Genomic DNA, 24500 nt, shown 5'->3' with positions numbered 1-24500 from the left:
GGAAGTTTTGCATTCCCCTGATGGAATTTTGCCCCCTTTTTTTTCCTAAGGGAAGAGTTGGAGTAGTGTCCTATTGCCCATCCTGAAAAGGAGCTGGCAGCCCTCATGCTTCTCCACCAGAGTCAGGGATTCTGTCCCAGTCACAACTGCACCGCCTTTCTGCCGTCCTGTGTGTTCGTGCACATTTCCCATCATGCCTCTCCCTCTCTCCTCTAGCTCTGCGTTCTGAGCTCACGGTGGCAGCCGCAGTCCTGGTGCTATTGGTGATTGTGATCATCTCACTGATTGTCCTGGTTGTCATTTGGAAACAGGTAGATATTTTTCTCAATGAACTGAACATCTTTGAAGTCAGTAAGAATAATAAGAAGAGCAACCCACTTTAGCACTTGGCACAGAGAAGGAGCTCAGTAGTTGTGTGTTGAGTTACTGTTTCTGGCCACTTGGCTGCTGTCGTTAAGCTTTGGTGCATTCGGACTTTGGTAATTCAACAGTTACCTGTCCTGGTCGTTTATAGAAACCAAGGTATGAAATTCGCTGGAGGGTCATTGAATCAATCAGCCCCGATGGACACGAATACATTTATGTGGACCCGATGCAGCTGCCTTATGACTCGAGATGGGAGTTTCCAAGAGACGGACTTGTGCTGGGTAAGCTCCCACCGGGGTGATCTCCCAGGTCTCCCTTTTGATTTGTCCATAGTTTTGTTCTTTACAGGCCCATGAGGAATGAGGGATATGAGCTGTGCTTAATAACAGTGAGGCAATAGAAATTGGCTTTCAGAAGTACTTTTTGTCTTAAAAATGAGTTACTTGGGTCACTACAGTGATTTTTTTAAAAAATCTCATTTTATAGCAAATTATGGTTAAAGAACATTTTTAAAAATATATTTTTTAATTGATTTCAGAGAGGAAGGGAGAGGGAGAGAGAGAGATAGAAATATCAATGATGAGAGAGAATCATTGAGTGGCTGCCTCCTGCATTCCCCCTACTGGGGATTGAGCCCACAACCCAAGCATGTGCCCTTGACGTGAATGGAACCTGTGCCGACGCACTATCCACTGAGCCAAACTGTCTAGGGTTAAAGACCATTTTATAAAAATAAATGAATATGAGGAGACCTGCCCAAGATACCCATCAAAATGGTTTTTCTTTAGAAATGACACAAATTGCAAATCAGATGAGTTTCTGTGACTAAAAAGGAACAGATGAAAAATGAATGAGGACAACCACAAAATATATTTTGATCCATTACATCCTTAGGATGTATTAGATAGTCCCTTAGAATATATATTTAGAGTATCTATAATAATAAAAGCGTTATATGCGTCATTCCGGATGTCCTTCTGGACGAAGCCACGGCGGCGGGGCCAAGGCAGAGGTGGTTAGGGGTGATCAGGCAGACAGGCGAGCAGTTAGGAGTGATCAGGCAGGCAGGCAGAGTGGTTAGGGGCAATCTGGCAGGCAGGAGAGCAGTTAGGGGCAATGAGGCAGGCAGGCAGAGTGGTTAGGGGCGATCAGGCAGGCAAGTAGTTAAGCGGTTAGGAGCCAGCAATCCCAGATTGTGAGACGGCAGTCGGACATCTCCCAAGGGGTCCCGAATTGCAAGAGGGTGCAGGCTGGGCTGAGGGACCCCCTCCCATGCACAAATTTCAAGCTCCGGGCCTCTAGTAGAATATAAAACTATTGGTACATCTTAAAGGGAAACATGTAAGAATAATCAAGCTAACTTGTCACAGGCTTTTAACTTACCACATATTTTAATCTTGGGCTGTGACTAAATACAGTTAAGCTTTGGTGCATTCAGACTTTGGTAATTCACCAGTTACCTGTCCTTATATTCTAATTCACATTTTGTGCTCTCACCTGGGAGGGTTGCACCCTCCCTTCTCCCATCTGTGTTTTTCTTTCCCTTGCAAATGTTATACTAATTTCCTCCCCTGTGGGTCTAAATACATGAAGCTCTAGTCCAGGGGATTTTTAAAAAAAAATCGCATTCTGAATGAATGAAAACAGGACAAATAAATGAAAGTTGGACCTAGAGTTGTGTCACCAGGAATATTCTAATGTACTTTGGAGGATGTCAAAGGTAGTTCTAATTATCCACTTGTCTGATCCCAAAATACAGCAAGGTTAGGTCTTCTTAGAGAATTATTCAACTTGAAATCAAACGAGACATCCTAGCTACTCCCAATCCAAGCACTTCACCTGGGAACTAAGATTTTTAAACTTATATTTCCCCTTGTTTTATAAAAAGGGACAAGGAGCTGAGGGAATTTAAAGAGCAATAACATAATAGGGCAGAAGGCAACACCGCTAATGCGCCAAGGGGCACTTCTGCACCCCTCTGCTCCCGTGGGTCCCCACGCTGCTGGTGCGCAGCGCTCTCCCGAGGTCTCCAGCAGCGCAGACCCGCAGTCACGGGCAGTGTCGGCTGCCAGTGTCCTTCTAGAGCCGAGTCTGAACCAGGCTTGGCTGTCTGTGCGGAGACCACCCACTCGGGGAAGCATCCCTTTCAGACTGTGAGCTCTTTAAGAGTGGGGGCGACAGCTTGCATTTCTTTTCGTGTCTCCCGACGTGCAGCAACGTGTTGGGCTCCCAGGCAGGTTTACTAACCTGTGCGGTTCCTGGTCCCCCTGACAAACAGGCAGCCAAGGGGACAGCCTGTAGTTCCCTTCGCCACTCACAGTAGCCAGGGGCATCTTTAATACTGAAGTATTTCCAGTGGGTAAGGACTTATTGCTGCAAAAGACGCCTCGGTTTGCATGTGGAAAATAGAAGGGCAGAGAACCCGGGGGTTTGGGTAAGAGCCACGGAAAGCTAGTGCAATGGAGCCCACGGTCTCACACAGGAGCTGGTAGACATAGTGCTCCCCCCTGGGAGGGCTGCACCCTCCTTTCTCCCGTCTGTGCTTTCCTTTCCCTTGCAAATGTTATTTGACAAAAGCAATTATACTAATTTCCTTCCCTGTGGGCTGAATTCTGGCCTTGACATGAGGACTTGAAGGAATCTTATGCTTACTCTGTGCAGGGAAAACACCACCCAGCTCTGCACCCACGGGTGCAACTGGGTGTTGTACAGCTGGGTGTTGTAAATAAAGCTGATGAGCCGCCTGACATCTGCGTGTGTTAATGGTTCTGGTTGCCCACAGGTCGTATACTGGGATCTGGTGCGTTTGGGAAGGTGGTTGAAGGAACTGCCTATGGATTAAGTCGGTCCCAACCGGTCATGAAAGTAGCAGTGAAGATGCTTAAACGTAAGTGTCCCTTCCTGGGGATTGTTTTGAACATGGAGATATTAAGTGACCTGCTCCAAATCACAGAACTAGTAAATGCCAAATTTAGGACTAGATCTTGTTTCTTTGGACTCTAGGCTTTACGTGTATTTAGACTCCTTTGTCAATTAGATTTATGTGCATTTTTTTTTTTTTGTCTGTGTGTTGGAAAATCAAGAGTTGTTACTTTTAATGACTTCTTTTTACCCTAAAGCAGGGGTGGGGAATGTCTGGCTCTCTGGCTGCATAAGGCCCGCAAAATCATTTGGTCTGGCCCTGCCGAGGCATTAGGCTGAGTTAATTAAATGTTTGGTCAAATATAGCAGGCTAATTTTTAAGTTGATAATATTTTGTATGGCCCACACATTATGTTTAAAAATATCCAGATGGCCCTTGGCAGAAAAACGGTTCCCCACCCCTGCCCTAAAGCCTGGGGATCAGCTATTAGAATCTAGACCAAGGCACTCTCTCTCTCTCTCTCTCCTTTAGACTCTTGGTCAACAAAGTAATATCCAAGCACAGGATGAGCCACATTTTTGGCTTTTTCAGGGAAGTAGGCTCCTCAGATCTGATATGCGATTTTTTTTTTCTTCAACAGCCACAGCCAGATCCAGTGAAAAACAAGCTCTCATGTCTGAACTGAAGATAATGACCCACCTAGGGCCGCATTTAAATATTGTCAACCTGCTGGGCGCCTGTACCAAGTCAGGTAGGCGCCCTGGCCTGGGAGGGAGGGTTTTCATAGAACACCTCTGGTTGTGAAAACCACCCAGCTTTCTAAACCCACACTCTGTACCTCCAGCCATGCCAGCGAATATAAATCTCTGGAATGGAGTGGAGTGGGTTCCACTGAATTGATGAAAGCTCATTGTTTTTGAGAAGCATCTCTTGCCAGTGCAAGCATAGCCATTCATGGCTTATCTGTCCTTCATTTTCATACCGGATCTCCTAACCATTTTTGGTCCCCACAGGCCCCATTTACATCATCACTGAGTACTGCTTCTATGGGGATTTGGTCAACTACTTGCATAAGAATAGGGACAGCTTCCTGAGCCACCACCCAGAGAAGCCAAAGAAAGAGCTGGACATCTTTGGATTAAATCCTACTGATGAAAGCACACGGAGGTGAGTTGCTGTGGATCATTGTTTTAGAAGCCTCACCCATGGAGAGAACCCATGTCCTGACAGACTCCATGTCTGCGGGCTCTGTGCCAGGAGGTAGCAAGACTTAGAGCCCAGCCACCCTGCCCCATCGTCCCGTGACGCAGTGCCAATAGACACAGGATATCTGCAGGTGTTTCGGATCAGGATGTCATATGGGGAGCTTTGCTGATAGGTTTAAATGAAAGCAAGAGTTGGAATTGTTCTGGGAGCCATTTTCCTGTTTGTATGCGGTCTACTGAACACCTATCAAATGCAGCACTTGCCAGGGATGCCTCGGGGCTCGCATTTTGAGAGAAACTGAGGATTTCAAAGCTTAAGATACTGGTCCCTGCTGAACCTGGGCCTATAAATCAAACCAATGACAGTGATCCCCACTGCAGAAACCCACAAGTGGCTATAAAGATCTCTGTAGATACGAAGTTTTGTAACATCAGGAAGTACAATGAGTTCACTTCATATTAAATTACTCGACGGACACCGAATTGGTGCTAAATTTATTGAGTAGTGGGAATTGTCTGCCCAAGCCACATGGTCACGTGGCATAGATCTGTGACCTGTGGAGTGAAAAACAGCATATAAAGACAGGCACACCTGAGTTGAGATGGTTTGTGTATTGGTGTGATTATTGATTAATGCTCCTGTCCCCAACTAGACTACCCCACGTGGAGGGTGCAGATGGGTTTGCTTTTACCCACCCCTGCTGCTCCCATGCCCACCACACTGCCTTGCAGACTGTAGGCACCTGCACATCGATGACTGAATGTTGAATGTTCACTCTCGAGGGCCATCTGGATAAAGTTCCTTTTCTGTTTTGACAGTTATGTTGTTCTATCTTTTGAAAACAATGGTGACTACATGGACATGAAGCAAGCTGACACCACACAGTACGTCCCCATGCTGGAAAGGAAAGAGGTTTCTAGATACTCGGACATCCAGAGATCACTGTATGACCGCCCAGCCTCATACAAGAAGAAGTCTATGTTAGGTAACAGTGTCTGTGCTGACTCTTTGGTGTTGTGCTCTTCCAGGGGTTTAATGTGATATTTAAACTACTCGGAAGAAGGTGAGCAGCCCTGGGAAGTAGAACTGCCAGGCCACGTGGTCCCTAAATGTAGGTCTGCACAGCCTGGCCTGTGACATTGAAAAGAAGAAAAGGAATAGACAAACTTAATGTAATGACTTTTCTAGACTTTAAATATAATCATTTTAAAGACTTTGCTTATTCTGATATAATCATCTTTCTTAGTGTTAACATGTCTCTGTCTCTCTCTCTTTTAACAAAAGTATGGTGATATTGATCTCCCCCCCCCCCCCCCCGGCAATGCCCCTACTTGGCAAAATTAAAAGCTAGCAATCTTATATTGGTTCCTAATATTATTTTAAAATTTTAATTATATAAGTCTCTGATATCCATGGGTTCAATAGCCCTTGCTTTTCGCTTTGCTAATATCCAACTTGTGATAGAAACTGGAAAGTGGACAATTTGAGGTTATATTTTTCTGACAAGGCCGTTGGGTATTTCTGCTAAATGTTTCAAGGAAGATCTGTCTGTTTCAAAGCAGATGGGCACGTGGCTGGGTTGAATTGATTTATAAACTCCAGGGAGCCTAGCCATGCCCAGACCAGATGGACCACCTCACATCTGCTGGGGTGGCCCCTCCAGGGTTCTGGTCTAATCACAGGCCTGCAGTGCGGAGGAGGCTATGAGATGGGTCTGATGTTGACTTGTCCTGTGATCTTGTATTATTGAGTCTGAGCCCTCCCATTGGTCAGTGCAAAAACAAAACAAAACATTGAGCTGCTATGGAAATTGTTTTGAAAATCACTACCATGCTCTGAATGCTTTCAGAGTTCTTAAGTGAAAGGTACAATCCATTATGAAAAGAATGTGCTCATTTTGCAAAGCGCACTCAGTACACAATGATATTTTCCATTGCTGCAGTTCCAAGTTCCATTCATTCCCCCATTGCCAAATGGGTAAACTTCCAAGCCCTTTTTAAAGATGAGCCAGTGAGGGCTGTCGGAATCAGTGCTTCCTCTCCACTCCTGCATTGTTAAAAATAGTTTACATTGCTTCCCAGGCTGGACCTGGCTCCAGATGTCAGGGGAACCTGATTCATGCTCAGCCCAGGCCCTGTTGGCAGGCAGGCCGCTGCTTCCTGGCCTGCCCCTAGCTGGCTGGAAAAATGTGAATGGCTGCAGCTACTCTTCACTTGCCTGAACATTTTCAGAGAGAACTGAGAACTGTTGGCCTAGATTGCCTCCTTCCTCGAAAACCCTGGGGCCTGTCCAGATGGGACTAACCAGGGAAAGTGGACAAGTTACAAAGGGAACTAGATGCGAAGTCATTGGCACTGATCTTTAAGATTGCTACCTCTAGCCAGACTGGTTGGCTTTATTCACCAAATAAACCAAGTACTATGTAGGTGGCTTTAAAAAAGAAAGAAAAAAAAAAAGCAATTTCTAGAAGATACTTTGTCAAAAGGCCCACATGTATATTCATCGTGGAAGATTTTAGTGTGTGTGTTTGTTTTATTGGTGCCTGAGGTTATAAAAAGTTTGGGAGGCAAACAACAAAATATGTGTGAGAACCTTTAGATTGGTTCTCATATATATATATATATATATATATATATATAATCTAATATATTATACAAATTATCTCACATATAATATTTTTAACCAGATACGTGTTGCTGTTGATATATTTGATTTTAAAGATAGAGCCTTTGCATAGTATTTATTTTTTGTTTCAAACTTACAGTTATATCATTTTAGTCATTAGCCTTAAATATGTAACATATATTTCAATCATGTCTGACTGTATTCATATCTTTAGTTTAGTCCTGTTAGTCAAGTTACTTACAGATGTTCACTTCCATCGAAAAGCTCATTCCTAAATTCCAAGGTATTTTGTCTAGAATTTGCATAATTTAGATACCCACCTGTAAGGTCTAGAAACTCTGTAAGAAAATCCTTTTATGAAGATATAAAGGACAGCGTAGGAAATATAGTCAATAATACTGTAATAACTGTGTAAGTGTCAGATGGGTACTGGAAATATCAGGAGGAACACTTTGTAAAGTACACGATTGTCTAACCACTATGCTGTACATCTGAAATTAATACAAAATAATACTGGATGTAAACTGTCATTGAAATGTTTAAAAAAAAGCAGAAGAAAAAGAAAATCATTTTAGATGTTCTTTGGACAAGCCTGTGGGAGCAACTGAGGGTGAAGTTTTGTGCCATCTGCCAGCACCAACACTCTCAATTCCTTTCTGCAGACTCAGAAGTCAAAAACCTCCTTTCAGATGATAACTCGGAAGGCCTGACTTTGTTGGATTTGTTGAGCTTCACCTATCAAGTTGCTCGAGGAATGGAGTTTTTGGCTTCAAAGAATGTAAGTGTGTTCAAGGGACAGGGCCTTTTTGGACCCAGGCCGCAGATCTGAATGAGGTGAACAGGGAAGATAGGTCTTGGAGAGGCCTGTAGCAATGGCTGCTGCTCTCTTCTCTTCCCCAGAGCAGAGTGGGGAGTCCGACATCACCATGTGTCTGCTTTGCTCCAGAGCTTTCTTGCTTTTGGAGGTGGTTGGGATGGGAGCCTGGATGAGCTCTTTATGCCAGTACAGCCTCTCCGAGGTGCACCAGGCAGCTCCACGCGCCACCCGGGAACGGCCAGTCTTGCAGGGGTGCTGCTGTCTAGGGGCGGATGAGTTGACACCGATACCATTTCTCTCTGTGCAGTGTGTCCACCGGGACCTGGCCGCTCGCAACGTCCTCCTGGCACAAGGGAAAATCGTGAAGATCTGTGACTTTGGCCTGGCCAGAGACATCATGCATGACTCGAACTACGTATCGAAAGGCAGCGTAAGTGTCTCCTCATTGCCCCCATTTGGCATGCTCACCCTCCCTCACTTGCATCTCTGTAATCGGGGGTTACTTCCAGCCATTTGGGTGCCCACAATTTCAACATGGAGTCTACAAGTCCCATGAATGGGCTCAGGATGGCCTGGGTATGAGCCCCAACTCCAGCACTTCCTAGCATGGCATTTGGGGCAAGTTACTTGACCGTTCTGTGCCTTGGTTTCCCTGTCTGTAGCAGCGAAGTGACAATAATACCTATCTCCTTGGTTGCTGAGGGGGATTGAAAGAGTGAATTCATGTAAAATGCTTAGGACAGTGTCTGGCACATACAAGCACCCAGTAAGTGTGAGCTATTAATGTGTACATTGTGCACATGTGTGTCCATGCATGCAGTTCTAACAAGAGCATCTCTAACTTTTCTCAAATTTTCAAGTGGCATCTATGACTCCTAAACTGTTAAAACCCTTTGAGTTGATATCTTAGAGGCACAATTTCCTCAAAGAGAGTCCTTCTATCTTACACTTGAACCTTTCTGCCCATCCCTTGCACCTCTAAGTGGATAGAGTAGCTGGGGATACGTCTGCCACCTGTCGGTACAAATCCAAATCACCCCACCACACTGGTTGTGAGGCGGCTCACAGGGCTGCTGCATCCACTGGGAGGACACAGCTATGTCCGGCTCTGCGTGTATGTGTGCTCTGTGATCATGAACTATAGCTTCAGGCCCCTGGAAAGAAACCAGTGGACTTTGGTGGAGTCAAGGTCTGTTCAAGAAGGTTATGAGTCCATTATCTCCCCAGCGATTTCAGAGGGCTGAAGGATGCTAGTGTGCCTACTTGATAGATACATCTGCCCGGCTTGGTATTTACACAGAAGGTTGGACAACCTCACAAAAGAGGCTGCAAAAGTATCATACTGTCAGACTCTTTCTAGTGTTCCTTCAAGTTCAAAAATGTAATTGGCTCTCAGATCCCTGGGTCTGTTCTTAATTTTGTTCCTAGGAACACTTGAGAATAGGGGACAGGTCCATTCAGGGCTCATACTTTTGGTGTAAAAATTCAGGATTATGTATTTTTGGATGTTATTCTTTGGAAGGACATAAGAGGCAAAACTGACCATCCATCATTCGTCAATTTTTTATTGAGCACCCACCAGGTGCCAGGCACTCTTCTGAGTGCCGGGAGTGCAGCAGTGTATAGCACACACAGAAGACGCTCATGTGGGCCAGCGTTATTCTTAGCCCAATAGAAAGAGAACCTTTTCCTATTTCTGCTGCTGTAGATATCAGTGCATATGCTGGGTTTAATATCCTGTCTCCTTCCCGGCAGACCTTCCTCCCTGTGAAGTGGATGGCTCCTGAGAGCATCTTCGACAACCTCTACACCACACTGAGCGACGTCTGGTCTTACGGCATTCTGCTCTGGGAGATCTTTTCCCTCGGTATGTGCCTGACATCTCTATTTGCTTGGGCTGTTTAGAACAACCCTGGAGGGGAAACGCTGTGTTTCTCCAGGCTCTGGGACGTAATCACTGTTAAGACACCTGGTGTGAGCCAAGCGCGCTGCAGCCGATTTATATGGCACATTGTGCACGTATGACGTCTGGCGTGTGCCCGTGCAGGATGAGATGGTGGTCTTGGGAAGCTGTGCCCTCACCCCTGGCCTTTCCCCCTCCTCTTCTTTGGGCTACCGCAGAGCGACTTTCTCCCAGTGGAAACGCTCCTGACGACACCCACTCATCAGCTGCTTTTCCACTTGGGACTTTGGGTAAAGGGGGTTCACCACTGGAGATTGGCCACTCCCTCACATCATGGTGCTAGATGCTCAGGTGAAAGGTGGTGTGGCAAGGAAAAGGGCGTGGCTCCCCTTCCTGGTCATCATTGTGGAGGGAAACCTAGTTGCTTGGTCAGTCAGTCAGTTACCAGCTGCTGAACAACACTGGTGCCCACTGCTGCCAGGTGAGGGCTCTAAGAGAGGGATGATTCACGACCTTGACCTCCAGACAGTTCATCCAGGGAGCTAAGACTCACACACTTAGTGATAAACTGTTGGGTCCCGATTTAAAATCCTACGGGAAGTCCAGAGAAAGGAGCAAGGAGCCCTAGAGTCGTTTTGGAAGGCTTTAGAGAGAAGACTAAACTTGACCTGGCCTTGGCCATAAACATGTGAATGTTTCAGAATTTACTGTTACTCTGCTATGATAGTACTGGCCCCCTTTTTCTTAGTTCTCCCTCCTTGGATGCGATGCCACTGTGGATCATCCCAGTGTGCGTAGTCCGTTAACAGCAGAGAGTTATCTCAGTATTTCAAGGCCCAATTTTGACTTTTGCTTTCATTTTTTTGAACATTTCTGGTGAAAATGACTTTTTTGTGGCCTTCGTGATTCTTTTGCTTTTCTATTTTGCTTTGTATAGATAGATCCTGTAGTCAGAACCATTGGAAAGCACTTTTGAGCTTTTTCTAGAGACGTAGAATTTTTGCCTAGGAGTTCTGGACTTGACCAACCTAGAAGTCTTGCTAAAATTTAAGATTTGGGCAGGGAGATAACACTTCAATTTCTTGGTAGAACCAGCACTTAACGGTGGGGATCCTCAAATGTTTTCTAAAGCTGCTGTGTCACCCCAAGTGTTTCAAAAACATACCACACACTTGTTAATCCTGGCTGCTTCCTTTTTTGGCTTTCAGGTGGCACCCCCTACCCTGGAATGATGGTGGATTCTACTTTCTACAATAAGATCAAGAGTGGGTACCGGATGGCCAAGCCTGACCACGCCACCAGTGAAATGTGAGCCTCTCCCCATCCCGTGGGCCTTGTGTTCATGCCCAGTGGGCCTGTGTGTGGGTGTGTGTGTGGGGGGAGGGGTACCTGCTGCTCCTCCCTTTGCTCATGATGTGTTCTGTGCTCCTCCAGCTACGAGATCATGGTGAAGTGCTGGAACAGTGAGCCGGAGAAGAGACCCTCCTTTTACCATCTGAGAGAGATTGTGGAGAACCTGCTGCCTGGACAGTATAAAAAGGTTTGTCTGTGGGACACCATGGATGCACCTAGAGGGTACTGTGCTAAGTGAAAGAAGTCAGACAGAGAAAGACAAATAGCATATGTTCCACTTGTATGTGGAATTAAAAACAAAACCCACACAAAAACGAACAAACAAACAAAAACAGAAGTAAACTCATAGATTCAGAAAACATTTTGATGGTTGCCAGTGGAAGGACTGGATACAAAAGGGGAAAGGATTAAGATGTGCAAATTACCAGGTATAAAAACAGTCACAGGGATGTCGAGTACAGGATAGGGAATATTGTAATAATGATGTATGGTGTCACATGGGTGCTAGCCTTATTGGGTTGATCACTTTATAAGTTATATAAATGTCTAATCACTATGTTGCATACCTGAAGCTAATGTACTATTGTATGTCAACTGTAATTGAAAAAGAAGATATTATTTAAAAAATGAAAGGTTTGTCTTTGAAATGAGCAAAGGGAAAAGACAAAAGCTGGTAGTGAGTGAGCGAGCAGCACTGTTCAACACTGTTTTAAAGGAACATTTTCAAAGGAGGAGAAAGATTATGTGATCCAGTGGCCGGGGTTTTATGGAGTGCTCCCCAGGGCCTGGTTGCCATGGTGAATGAAAACCCTCCTCTTCCCGCAGGGCTCCCCTTTCATCTAAAGGGTGCAACACCTGTAAGCACTTTACTCTCCAGATGTTTGGATATCTGAAGCTACTGTGCAGTTAGTCTCAGGGCATCCACAGCCGTTACATTGCTAATTTGAATGCACTGAAATCCATGCAAAATTGGCTTTTGCCAGCTGACTGGAAGGAGCAACCTCAGCTGTTATCTGTGGCTCCAGCTGGTTTTTGTGTGGAATAGGAAACATTGTTCAAAGGAACAAATGCGATTTCATGGAACCAAGCAGGATATGCTAATGAACGAAACAACTTTCTGCTGAGAGGCAGAGAAGGAAACCCAGACACACGTGTATAACAAACTGGATTTCTTAGGTTCAGATTAGTCGCCATATCGACTTCCCATACTTTTTTGCTTCTCTTCCTCCTTCTCAAGGAGGAGGCAGTGGTAGAAGGCTGCATACTGACCTGGAAGTGAAATACTTTTGTCTATTGATTTTTCTCACTGCCCATGGCAAGTCCCCTAAGTGAGGCACTGGGGAACAGACGCTCTGGTTGGTAAAGATAGGTTGGTGGGACTAGTGTTGAAATAAGGGTGTTTTTAGATCAAAGTTCCTAAGTTTTGAGTTAGATTTCTTCAATGATTAGGGATGGCTTCAGGTTGGCACTCCCTGTGGAAGTCTTTGTCACCTCTTATCAGGACCCACTCAAGCTGTGGAGAGAGTGTGGATGTGATGAGGCCAGAGTGCCCATGCTAGTCCCAGAGAGGGGGTGTTTGCGGGGATGGACACAGTCATAGCTACTGACTCAGAGAAGGGGATTTCAGACCTGCCAGCGGCAGATTTCTGCCATTGGTGGCCCTTTATTTTCTCTTAAAATTTTTTTTTTCAATTACAGTTGACATTCAGTATTATTTTATATTAGTTCCAGGTATATATCATAGTGGTTAGACATTTATATAATTTATGAAATGATCCCTCCGTAAGTCTAGTACCCACCTGGCACCATACATAGTTATTACGTTGACTGTTTTCCCTATACTGTACTTTACATCCCCAGAACTATTTTGTAATTGCCAATTGTACTTCACCTTTTGTTCTCTGTATCTTTGAGTCTGTTTTGCTTGTTCATTTATTTGTTCTTTAGATTCCACATATAAGTGAAATCATATGGCATTTGTCTTTTTCTGTTTGACTTATTTCACTTAACATAGTACCCTGTAGGTTCACCCATACTGTCACAAATGGAAAGATTTCATTCTTTTTTTTATAGCCAAGTAATATTCCCATATATATATATATATATCACGTTTATCCAATTGTTGAGGGGCACTTAGGTTGCTTCCGTATCTTGGCTATTGAAAAATAATGCTGGTTCCATAGCCCTGAAACTAAGTCTGTGTTAGTGTGTGGGCCCTTTAAGAGGACATCTGGGTTTCTAGCAGCCTTCCATTTCTTCCAGATAAATGGAATCCCTGCTGATTTTTATGCTAGATGTTATGGGGGCTCCTCTTCCCAGCACTGGTGATCTGGGCTGGGGAGCCCAGTGTCGGGCTGGGACCCCTTGCTTCTCAGGGGGGTCCTCCACAGCTGAGATATCCCTCCTGCTTTTTAACCACCACACATGGGTGTGAGGCCAGCCTGTTTGATATCTGTGCCCTTCCTACACGGCTTCTTTATATCCTTAGTTATAGGACCTTTTTCAGCTAGTCTTCAGATGTTTCTCCAGGTTGATTGTTCTATAATTTAGTTGTAATTTTGATGTGGTCATGGGAGGTGGTGGCCCTTTTTTTCATGTCCCTCATCTCTGGGGACAGTTGACATCTGACTCTCCTTCAGTTGTCTAAATCCCACATCTGTAAGGTAATTTGGAAACACGGACAGTTAAAATGAATAAATACACATCTGCAGTTTGGTCAGTAACACTTGAGTAACGATGTGCAATGAATGTTTGCAGAGCTATGAAAAGATTCACCTGGATTTCCTGAAGAGCGACCATCCTGCTGTGGCGCGCATGCGAGTGGATGCTGACAATGCCTACATTGGCGTCACCTACAAAAACGAGGAGGACAAGCTGAAGGACTGGGAGGGTGGCCTGGACGAGCAGAGGCTGAGTGCTGACAGCGGCTACATCATCCCTCTGCCTGACATCGACCCCATTCCTGAGGAGGAAGACCTGGGCAAGAGGAACAGACACAGGTAGATATGGGTGTGGTCTCAGCTTCCAGCAGCGCTCCCCTGCCCCTGCCCCTGCCCCTGCCCCTGCCCCAGCCCTGCCCCAGCACACCTGAAGACAGGAGCTGTTGCCCAGATGACCAGGATCCCAGCGGTGAATCTGTTTTAGGGGATCAAGGGGTAGAACCCCCAGTTTTGAAAACACTTCCATTTGATCCTAATATGTTCCCCTGGGGCTGGGCAAAGAAGGATGTGCTTCTCTGGTGGAGAATATTTGACCTGAATCCTCAGGTAATTTGATCAAACTTACATAGCAACTGAGATTATTGAGATGCTATAAGCCTCTTTTTGCTGTTTCTTTAATTAGTCATCCAGAAAGGTGAGAGAGAGGCTAGACTGGGCTATTTGATGCCACATCAGTGCTTTATAACTCTAGCTGCAAGTTGGAATCACCTGGGGAGATTTTAAAAGTACTGATATACAAGCCTCACCCAGACCAAAAACTTAGAATCTCTGGGAGTGGGGCTCAAGCGTGCTGTGGCTGATTTGTGATTTCTTTTTAACTTTGTATTATGGAAGAGTTCTAACATGCACAATTCAAACTGTATTGTGAACTGTCAGGTATCCATCACTTCCCTTCAATGTTTACGACCTCGTGGCCAGTCTGCATGCCTAGCTGTATCTATTCCTCCACCTCTGCCCCCTCTGGAGTATTTTGAAGCACATCCAAACATCATATCATTTCATCCACAAATATTCCAGTATGGATTTCTAAATGATAAAGGCTCTATCTCTAAAAATAACTACAGTTATTAAAATAACTATAATGTCATTATCTCACCGCCCCCCAAATTGACAATCTATACCAATAAAAGGATAATATGCAAATTGGTAGGACGCCCTCACAGTAACAACCGAACAGCAGGCTGCGTGGGCGACAAGGCCGGCAGGGGGTTAGTGAGGGGCAACCAAACGACTGAACAGCAGGCTGCGTGGGGCAACCAGGCCAGCAGGGGGGGCAGTGAGGGGCGACCAGGCCAGCAGGGGGGGGGGGCAGTTGGGGGCAAGCAGGCCGGCAGGGGGTCAGTTAGGGGCCATCAGGCAGGCAGGCAGGTGAGCAGTTAGGAGCCAGTGGTCCCGTATTGTGAGAGGGATGTCCAGCTGCCGGTTTAGGCCTGATCTTGGGGATCGGGCCTAAATCGGCAGTCGGACATCCCCTGAGGGGTCCCGGATTGGAGAGTGTGCAGGCTGGGCTGAGGGGACCTCCCCCATGCACAAATTTTGTGCACTGGGCCTCTAGTAAATTAATATCAAGTTAGTATTCCCATTTCTTTGATCCCCTCACAAATATTATTTTACATTTGGTTTGTTTTATTCAAGACCCAAATAAGAGTCACACAGTGGATAAGTCTCTAAGTTTGTTGACATGTCTCTAAGTTTGTCCTCCCTCTCTTTGCCCCCTGGCATGTTATTTGTGAAGAAACCAGAGCATTTATTTGCCTGTAGAGTTCTCACATTCAAAATTTTGCTGATTGCATCCTGAGGTGTATTTTACCATGTGCTTCTGCCTCATATTTTTGTTGTAAATTGGTAGCTCACCTTGAGACTTGATCTAACTCAGGTTAGATTTTGAAGCACGTATGCTTCAGAGAAGGTACTGTGTACTTCCATCTGGAGGTGCCTACTGTCCAGATGTGTCTCTTTTTGTGACACTAGCAGCCATTGGTGCTCCTTCCCTAGACCCATTACTTTACTACCAAGATGATGCAAATGCACAGCCCGGACTAGAACTGTTGGTTGACACGGTCCAGGTGGAATGCCCCAATTCACGCTCTCTCTGCACAGCCTTTGAGCAGAGGCAGGCGAAGGTGATAGTGGCCCCTTGTTCAAGGTCCAAGTTGCTATGAGTCTCCTTCCCCCCCCCCCCTTTCTTCGCAATATTGTTGTCCCTTCTTCCTCATTCAGTTGACTACATACAATTATTTAAGCACAGGCATTATTATTTGGGAGGCTTATGATTGTGACCGCTCTCAGCCAACTGAGGTATAAGGTTTAGACAACCCTTGTTTATTTGCGTGCACCAGGTAATTTTAAAAGAACGTTTCCTGCCTGTCAGCCATCTGTGTGTTTTTTTGTTTTTGTTTTTTGGAATGTGTGCTTTATATGAGATTTGGAGATGGGGCAAAGTAGTCTGTCTGACTTACTGTTCTAATTGTCCTTTGCTCAGGACATGTGTTTACATTCCTTTAGCAAGCAGTGTTTGTCCCAGTTTTGGGGATCTGTGGTAGAACTTTCAGGCGTGGGGGAAGGCTGAGCAGTGGGCCTTGGCACACTCCCAGCTCTGACATCTATTTGGTTCTTTTGTGTTTGGGGACTCTGAATAATATTCCCGTTGTAAAAAGGATTCTGCATCTAAATAAAGTTAGAAAGTCACATTGATATAAAGAACATAAGAAAGGTGTCCCCAGAATTTTTCTAGGGATAGAGGAGGCTAGACTGCAGAACTTGACACATATCCGACATGGAGAACAATTCTAGTTGCTAGGTAGCGGGCGCGTTGGATAATGAGAACTTCTGCTAGGGTGGGACATTTGATCTCCTTTGAATCACTTAAATTGAGTCCCAAATGACTGCACGAGGTCCGATGAGACTCTGGTCCTGACAGGCGGGCTGAGCATGGTGTCAGCTCCGGTGGCCATAACACAATACCACAGACTGGGGGCTGAAACAACAGAAATTTACTTTCTAGCTGTTCTGGAGGCTGGAAGTTTAAGACCAAAGTGTTGACAGGCTTGGTTCCTCCTGAGGCCTCTCACCTTGGATCGCACATGGCCACCTTCTTCTTGTGTCTTTTTCTTCCTTTTTTTCTTTTTTTTTTTTTTTATTCTCAACTGAGGATATTTTTTGCCATTGCTTTTCAGAGAGAGTGGAAGGGGAGGGAGAGAGAAAGAGAGAAACATCGATGCGAGAGAGACTCACGGACAGGTTGCCTCCCACATACACCCTGACTGGGGGCAAGGAGAGAACCCACAACCCAGGTATGTGCTCTTGACCAGAAATTGAACCCGAGACCCTTCAGTGCGAGCCAACGCTCCAACCACTGAGCAACACCGGCCAGGGCTTCTTGTGGCTTTTTCTGGGTGCAAGTACGACTGGTGTCTTGTCCTCTTCTTATAAGAACACTAGTTCTATTGGAGTAAGGCCTTACTTTCATAACCTCATTTAACTTTAATTACCTCTTTAAATGTTCTATCTCCCAGTACAGTAGTATTAAGATTTCAAATTCAACATATGAATTGGGGCGGCGGGGGGTGGGGGCGCGAATAATTCAGCCCATAAAAGAGAGGGAATCCCTGAGCTGGGATGCTCTGGGTTTAGGCAGGCAGAGTCAGCGTGGTGGTCCTGAGGAACCTTCTCCTCGGGCTCAGGATGCTTGGCCTCAGGAGGGGAGAGGGCAGGAGGAAGACAGGGCCTTGCTGTATAGATTTTAGGAATTCTGGTCAGAGCCTATGGGGAGCCAGGTCCTGGGCTGTAAGACGGGCACTGTGGCTTGGGAACCAGCTGTAATCCCAGTCATCAGCTCTAGGACCCACCATGAAGCCTGGGAGCAGCAGGGATGGTCTGGTGCTGAGTTTCTGTGGGAGTTAGCTTCTGTGCCCACACTTCTGCCTTCTCTCTGGGAGATGGCCTGTCAGGGAGAGGGGCATGCCAGGCCCAGGAGGGCCAGTTCCAGGGAGATAGACTCTCTGTGGAACTTGCCCCCAAAGAGGGGGCCAGCAGTCCAAATCACAGCATCTAAGAAAGTGTCATAAATGCACGCCCCAGCTGAGCTGGGTCAATAGCCAAGGGGTGATTCAGGCCCCTAGTCATTGGCAAGTCCCAGGAACACTCTGGCCTGCCAGGGAAGAGGGGATGTCAGGACTGGATGGTTATCAAGATCAGCCAAGTGGACTGGGGTTCCCAATGAGGTTCCAGGACCAGGGTGTAAGTGGGGGCGTAGGGTGGAATTTAAAATAGTAACCGAGGCAAAAGCTCACCATAGGAAAGGGCCCAATCTGTGGGGCTGTGAAGGGAAACATCAGTCCAGTAGCCTCATTGATTTTAAGTGCTCGCCAGGCCACAGGGGCCTTGGGGTGGAGGGCAGCAAACTGTTCCCCAGAGGTTTCTACTGGGCCAGGCTCAGTTCTCTGCTTGGAAGTGCTATGGAGAGGAGGGGACAGAGCTGAGGAATCAGGCTGGGCTGGCAGGCAGGAAACAGCTGACTGGTTGAGCCCCTCTGGTGTGTGTGAGAGCCTCCTCCTTCTGGCTGGCTAGCCTATAGTGTGCTTTAGATGCTGTGTATATAGCATGGTGCTGCTGCCACACAATGAGGAGAAGAGACCATTCCTGCCTGTCAGCAGGTGGTAGTCTGCTTAGAGCTAAAGGACATACATACAAATTTAGCAATACAAGGCAGGAGAACCACAAAATGCTAAGAGTTCAGAGAAGGAAAGACAGACAGGGAATCGTGACAGGCTGATTTAGGGAAGATTATTTTCCAAAAATTTTGTGAAAAATTTTAAATGTCCAGAAAAATTGAGAGACTACATTTCCCACTTAGATTTAGCAGTTGTCAACATTTTGCCACATTGCTCTATCTATCTATCTATCTATCTATCTATCTATCTATCTATCTATCTATCTATCATCTATCTATCTAATAGGTGTTGTGTGTTTCGCATGCATACATGCTAAACTTTTTTATTCTTGCAAAATCATTTAAAACCAAATCGTTTGAAACTCCAGCACACATCCCTTCAGAATAAGGATTCTCTCCTAACCACAATAGCATGGTTACGCATAAGAAAATTAAACTATTTCCTGATATCATCTAATATCTAGGCCCTATTCAAATTCAGGTGAGGGTTTGAATACTAGCAATAATAATAACAGCTAACATTTATTGAGCACCTTTTATGTTCTAGGCACTGTGCTCAGTGCTTTATGGTTATCACCTCATTTAATCACCCTAACAAACAGGAATATTGTCCGGCACCATTGTCATCCCATTTTATAGACAAGGGAACAAGTTCATGGGGTTAAGTGACTAATGTCAAGTCCCCTAGCTACTAAGGGACCATTCCAGACCTAAGACTTTCTGGCTCTAGAATGTCCCCTCTATGCCACTACTCTAGTAAGTAAAGAGCCTTCGCCTGGGCCTTCAAGAGGAGGGGAAGGAGGGCATTCCAGGCCAGTGGGGTGACAGCCTGAGAACACAGTTTGGACATTCAGGAGGTTTCAGGGAGAGCAAGGGACTGGCCTGGCTGTAGTTTGTTTGCCCCTGATTCCATCCCTCTGCTTTTCCTTCCCCGTGCCTTTTGACCAGGCATTGCTTATTTTCTCTTCCAGGAGTATTGAGTTAGGAAAGTAGACATTGTCTCAGCTTCTTAGCAACTTTGATGAAAGGTTTAGCAGAAGAGAAGGAAAGCTGAAGTGTGGAGATGACCTGCGGACCTTGGTTTTCCAGGTGGCCCACTGCAGTGTGATGGGTGATGAGGAGCTGCCTGGCTTGGTGGTAGAATCTTGCCCAACTGGGTAGCCCAAGTTTGAATGCAAAGGGTCTTGCCAGAAGAGCTCCTTTGCCTTTGGGGGCCACCCTAGAAACGCTACCGCGGTCAGGTTGGGCTGTACGTGACCGTAACCTTTCCTCTTCTTTCCCTCCCCAGCTCGCAGACCTCTGAAGAGAGTGCCATTGAGACAGGTTCCAGCAGTTCCACCTTCATCAAGAGAGAGGACGAGACCATTGAGGACATCGACATGATGGACGACATTGGCATAGACTCCTCAGACCTGGTGGAGGACAGCTTCCTTTAACTTGCGGATTCGAGGGGTACCTTCCACTCCTGGAGCCACCGTGGATCCTTTTGAGAAAACCACTTTATTGCAATGCAAAGTTTGAGAGGAGGACTTGGATGATGTGTAAAGAGAAGGTCCCAGCCCAGGGCCTCAGGGAGCCTTCTACATGTGAGTGAATGGGACATTTTGAAATGAACTTTTTCAGCGTTGCCTCTTGCAATGCTTCAGTAGCATCTCAGCGTGTGAAGTTTGGAGGTAGTTGGACAAGGAAATAATGGACCACACAAGACGAACTTTGTGTTTCAAGGCATTGGTGAGATTCCAACAGACACATGTTTTGTTGCAACAAAACTCCAGCATTGTAATTATGTAAATAACTCTAACCAAGGATGTGTTTAGTTTTGTATTAACTATCTGCTCTGGACCTCTGAAGAGACCGACCACTCAACCCATCCATGTACTTCCTGCTTGAAACCTGGTATCAGCTGCTGTTGAACTTTCTAATGAAGTACATGCAAAACCACTTTTGAACCTTAAAAGGTACCGGTACTATAGCATTTTACTTTTTTTTTAGTGTTAAAGAGATAAAAGCTAATGATTAACCAACCTTGTTTAATAGATTTGGGTCATTTAGAAGCCCAACATCTCATTTTTATATTGTAATCTATGTTTATAATAATACTACTGTTATCAGTAATGCTAAATGTGTAATATGTAACACGTTTTTCCTACAAAGAAAGCACAATTTTTTAAAAAAATCCTTACTAAGTAGGTTGACAGTTTTTGACATTTATATTAAATAACGTATGTTTCTCTATAAAATACGGTAATAGCTTTAGTGGATTAAATTTAGTTGAACATAGAGAACCAAGTAAAAGTAGTGTCTTCCAGGAAGTCAGAGTTTTTACCTATGTACTGAATAGGTTCCCTAACCCCGTTGTACTAAAAACAACTAACTACCCTCGGAAGTGATGGAATTGGAAACAAACAAGCAAAAACCCTTTAATCCTAAATATTCTCAATATAAATGCATAAGCCTATGACTAACATGACTTCTTACGGAAAATACAATCATCAGCAAAAAGATGGCATTTGCAGAGATTTTATTCATGCCTGGTGATAACTTTAGTGGATCCCAACATATATGTTTTTAAAATTCTACAAACCCTAAAAGAGTCAGAAGAATATCCTGAATATGAGCCCTTTTTCTCTTCTCTTACCCCAATGAGAAATAGTGTGAAACTCTGAGCCCGTAAAGGCATTGCCTAGTGAAGGCTGTGTGTGCCTTCGCCTGGATCTTTGGTTCCCAAACGGAACTGGCAACCAGAATCCCCCGATGCTAATTCCTGTCCCAGAGATTCTGAATGATTAAATCTGGGCCGGGGGGGGGGGGGGGGGGGGGGGCGGGGAGAGCAGAAACCTGTATTTTTATAAACACCCTGGCTGTTCTGATCAGGCGGGTCTGGAAAATACCAGGGTGAGTTACAGGAAACGCCATGGGAAAAAATTTTTTGAAAATAGGAACTGGGCTACTCTTGAAATCTTTGGCTTCTGGTCAATGCCACTTTAATGCCACATATCTAGCAATTGCTATCCTTAATTTAACTTTTCACTCTTCGCTGAGGCTCAGCATGCTAAATCTTGGTTGGCAGGTCTTCTAAAAGTAAAGGCACTGCTTCCTGAACTCCCTCTTCCCCCAGGCCCCAAAATGCATGCACAAAAATGATGCAATTTAGTGTGCTACGTCTCTAGAACCAGGCCAATATTTTGGTGAAAAAAAAAAAAGTTTTTCTGATATTTTGGGGTTAGATGGGAGGACAAATTGTCACATCAATCCAAACTGTCAAACTGGTTGGCGCGGGTTCATTGGTATTCTTTGCAATACCGCTTAATCTCTGACACCATATGAATGAAACATGGGCTGTGATTACTGCAATCACTGTATACGCGCCTGACAGGTGATGCTTTGAAAGATGTAAAAGCAATAACAAGGTACTTGACTACCTACTGGTGTAATCTCAATGCAAGCTCCAACTTTCTTATCCACCTTTTTCATAGCGTAAAGACTGAGCCAGATTGGCCAATTAAAAAAGCAAACCTAACTAGGTTCTGTAGAGCCAATTAGACTTGAAATACATTTGTATTTCTAGAATCACAGCTCAAGCATTCTGTTTATCACTCGCTATCCTGTGTGTAGCCTTCTTTTGTTGGTGCTTTGCATTTTGATGTTCCTTTGAGTCTTGAGTGACATCATCAGGCTGGAGAAGATTTTCAGACCAGCAGGTTCCAGTCCTAACAAATGCTCTCACCTGAGTTTGTGTGTAATTGCGTTTTGTTTTTGTTTTGTAAAAAACAGCGTTTTCAGTGTATCACAGATTTGTTTCCTTTATGGCCTACTGCAAAGTCCCCAGATGAAAATTTGCCAATCATTCCTGCTTTCTGTGTTTATGAAGACAATCAAAGCTGGCCTGAGAAACAAAACTTGTGGCTTTTAAAATGATCTATGATGTCCTTAAAATGTGGTCTGCCAACCTGTAACAAAATGGTCCTATTTTTGTGAAGAGGGACGTAAGATACAATGATGTTATACATCAATATGTATATATGTATTTCTATATAGACTTGGAGAATACTGCCAAAACATTTATGACAAGCTGTATCACTGCCTTTGTTTATATTTTTTTAACTGTGATATTCCCCACAGGCACATTAACTGTTGCACTTTTGAATGTCCAAAATTTATATTTTAGAAATAATAAAGAGAAAAATACGTAAGTGTTCCCGAAACAGTGGTGTGGTGAATGTGTGAGAAGAACTAACTCGATAGGAAGGGTCTACAGATGCAAAATGTATTGCAAATCCCCATTCATGTTTTTGTTTTTAAACATGTAAATGAAGATCTTTATATTTCAATAAATGAGATATATATATAATTTAAAGTATTCCTAAGGTTCCAACATTTTTGTCTTTAGTTTAACCATATAAATTAAAGCAATCTTATTCAATTTATTTTCTTAGCAACATTCCAGTAGGACTCTGTATTATGGTTTTGATGAAACCAATAGAAAATTTAAGATGTAAACATTATGTAAGCTAGTCAGTTCTCAGGCTCAGCATTTGACTTAAAGATGATTGCACTTGGCTAATCTTTGAGCCTATTTTTTAAAAATATATTTTTATTGATTTCAGAGAGGATGGGAGAGGGAAAGGAGAGACCATTAATGATGAGAGAGAATCATTGATTGGCTGCCTCCTGCACATCCACTACTAGGGATCAAGCCTTCAACCTGGGCATGTGCCTTTGCCCGGAATCAAACCCGGGACCCTTCAGTCTGCAGGCCAAGGCTCTATCCACTGAGCCAAACCGGCTGGGGCCTTTGAGTCTATTTTTGTTTATTTGTTATAATAGCATATTATTGTTTTTAAATTTTTTATTTTTATTTTTCAATTACAGTTTACTGTCAATATTATTTTGTATTGATTTCAGGTCTACAGCATAGTAGTTAGACAATCATAATCCTTTTTAAAAATATATATATTTTTTTTATTGATTTCAGAGAGAAAGGGAGAGGGAGAGAAAGATATCAGTGATAAGAGGGAATCATTGATCCGCTGCCTCCTCATGCCCCGCACTGGGGATCAAGCCCGCAACCTGGGCATGTGCCCTGATGGGGAATCGAACCGTGACCTCCAGGTTCATAGGTTGGCACCCAATCACTAAGCCATGCCGGCCAGGTGACAATCATATACTCTAAAAGTGTCCCCCCCTGATATTTCCAGTACCCATCTGGCACCATGCATACTTATTATGATATTATTGACTATATTTTCTACTGACTATATTTTCTACATCCCATGACTGTTTTGTGACTACCAATTTGTACTTCTCAATCCCCTCACCTCTTTCACCCAGTCCCCCAGTCCCCTCCCCTCTGGCAATCACCAGTCTGCTCTGTGTGTATTATAGCATATTATTGTGTGATGTTTTCCTGTACAATATAAAGAGTACAGGACTGCATTTACTCTGGACAGCATTTAAACATGACAAATGCATAAAGTACAGAGTTAAAGTTTTTTAACACCACATCTTCCCTGTCGCATTTCCCAGAGGCAGGACTGCGTCACTTGGGGAGTGTTTTTGTATCCTTGCAGCGCCCTTTTTGTGCATCTGCTGATACACATACCCACGCCTACCTCAGAGATATTGTGGGTTCGGTCCCAGATCACCACAATAAAGTGAGTTATAATTTTTTTTTACTTTTTTTTTTTTTTTTTGCTGGTGTAATGTTTTTCCTTTAATTTGTAAAACACGCAACAGCTGGGAAGTGTAATAAAGCTATTTTTGCTTTATATTTAACCTAGATGGGATTGTACTTTAGATAATGCTTTGTGATATGCTTTTCTCTTTTTCTTTTCTTTTTGAAGATACTATAGACTATTTTTTAGAGCAGTTTTAGGTTCACAGCAAAATTGAGAGGAAGGCACAGCCCCTGCCCTCCACACATGCACAGCCTCCCCCTTCTCACTATCCCCCACAGAGGGGCACATTTGCTACAA

The 24500-nt window shown here is 44.5% G+C and overlaps 1 protein-coding gene across 4 annotated transcripts in view; it reads left to right on the top strand.

Moving 5' to 3' along the window:
• Positions 1-20585, top strand: part of PDGFRA (platelet derived growth factor receptor alpha) — a 43137-nt gene extending 22552 nt beyond the window's left edge. For all 4 annotated transcript variants that reach the window (XM_079778390.1, XM_079778389.1, XM_079778391.1 and 1 more), the window contains exons 11-23: positions 217-311; positions 515-647; positions 3149-3253; positions 3870-3980; positions 4243-4396; positions 5254-5420; positions 7723-7838; positions 8185-8307; positions 9633-9744; positions 10989-11088; positions 11215-11320; positions 13891-14132; positions 19814-20585. In XM_079778390.1, coding sequence (XP_079634516.1) covers positions 217-311; positions 515-647; positions 3149-3253; positions 3870-3980; positions 4243-4396; positions 5254-5420; positions 7723-7838; positions 8185-8307; positions 9633-9744; positions 10989-11088; positions 11215-11320; positions 13891-14132; positions 19814-19961 — 1712 coding nt within the window. In that variant the 3' untranslated portion in view covers positions 19962-20585. The remainder of the gene's footprint in view (positions 1-216; positions 312-514; positions 648-3148; positions 3254-3869; positions 3981-4242; positions 4397-5253; positions 5421-7722; positions 7839-8184; positions 8308-9632; positions 9745-10988; positions 11089-11214; positions 11321-13890; positions 14133-19813) is intronic.
• The last annotated feature ends 3915 nt before the right edge of the window (positions 20586-24500 follow it).

This window comes from Cnephaeus nilssonii (assembly GCF_951640355.1).
Source record: "Cnephaeus nilssonii genome assembly, chromosome: 1".
Taxonomy (NCBI): Eukaryota; Metazoa; Chordata; class Mammalia; order Chiroptera; family Vespertilionidae; genus Cnephaeus; species Cnephaeus nilssonii.
Note: the sequence above shows the minus strand (reverse complement) of the source record. Positions and strands in the feature narration are given on the sequence as shown.